This window comes from Nestor notabilis, unplaced genomic scaffold, assembly GCF_000696875.1.
Source record: "Nestor notabilis isolate BGI_N333 unplaced genomic scaffold, ASM69687v1 scaffold16680, whole genome shotgun sequence".
Taxonomy (NCBI): domain Eukaryota; kingdom Metazoa; phylum Chordata; class Aves; order Psittaciformes; family Psittacidae; genus Nestor; species Nestor notabilis.
Window position 1 is genome coordinate 730 of NW_009912595.1, and position 918 is coordinate 1,647.

Genomic DNA, 918 nt, shown 5'->3' on the forward strand with positions numbered 1-918 from the left:
TGAGCCCACCTGCCTCCATCTTGGTGTTCCACCATCTCCGTTCTCCTTTGCAGATGTTTGTGCGCCTTTTTGTGGACGAGAACTTGGACCGGATGGTTCCCATCTCCAAGCAGCCCAAGGAGAAGATCCAGGCCATCATCGAGTCCTGCAGCCGGCAGTTCCCCGAGTTCCAGGAGCGGGCACGCAAGCGCATCCGCACCTACCTCAAGTCCTGCCGCCGCATGAAGAAGAACGGGATGGAGATGGTGAGCGGCCACCCCTCTGCCCCACCGGGCACCACTGCTCCCGGGGCAGCAGGTCCCTGAGTGTCTTCTCTGCTTGTGTCTCTGCAGACCAGGCCCACGCCGCCACACCTGACCTCAGCCATGGCAGAGAACATCCTGGCCGCTGCCTGCGAGAGTGAGACGCGGAAAGCAGCCAAGAGGATGCGGCTGGAGATCTACCAGACCTCCCAGGTACGGTGCGTGCGGCTGGAGGTGCGCGAGGGCCGGAGCCAACTGCATCCTACAGCGGGTGGGAAAACAGAGACATGGTTCTGAGGGACTGCAAAACGTTTTTGAAGCCTTTCTGAAAGCGAGAGGGCTGCACGGGGGGCCCTGTGGCGCTTCCTGAGACCCAGGCCAGCGGGGATGGGGACACTGGACCAGGCCTCCCTGTGCCACAGAGGAGAGCCGGGCTCCTCACTGGAACCTGGGTTTCTCCTGTTCATAGCCAATCGCTCTCGACAAACAGCACTCCAGAGACTCCACAGCCATCACCCACTCCTCCTACTCACTGCCAGCTTCATCCTACTCCCAAGACCCAGTCTACATCAATGGAAGCCTCAACTACAGCTACCGTGGCTACGGGTCCCTGGGGGGCAGCCTGCAGCCACCCGCCTCCCTCCAGACAGGCAACCACAGTAACGGTAAGGGGCTG

General features: G+C 61.4%; 1 protein-coding gene across 1 annotated transcript in view; it reads left to right on the plus strand.

Moving 5' to 3' along the window:
* Positions 1-4: 4 nt before the first annotated feature.
* LOC104410187 (nucleolar protein 4-like) overlaps positions 5-918 on the plus strand; it is a gene marked incomplete at both ends in the record, with an annotated part of 3,082 nt that continues 2,168 nt past the window's right edge. Inside the window, 3 exons of the mRNA XM_010020286.1 lie at positions 5-245; positions 333-455; positions 712-907. Of these exons, the coding sequence (XP_010018588.1) occupies positions 5-245; positions 333-455; positions 712-907 (560 nt within the window). The remainder of the gene's footprint in view (positions 246-332; positions 456-711; positions 908-918) is intronic.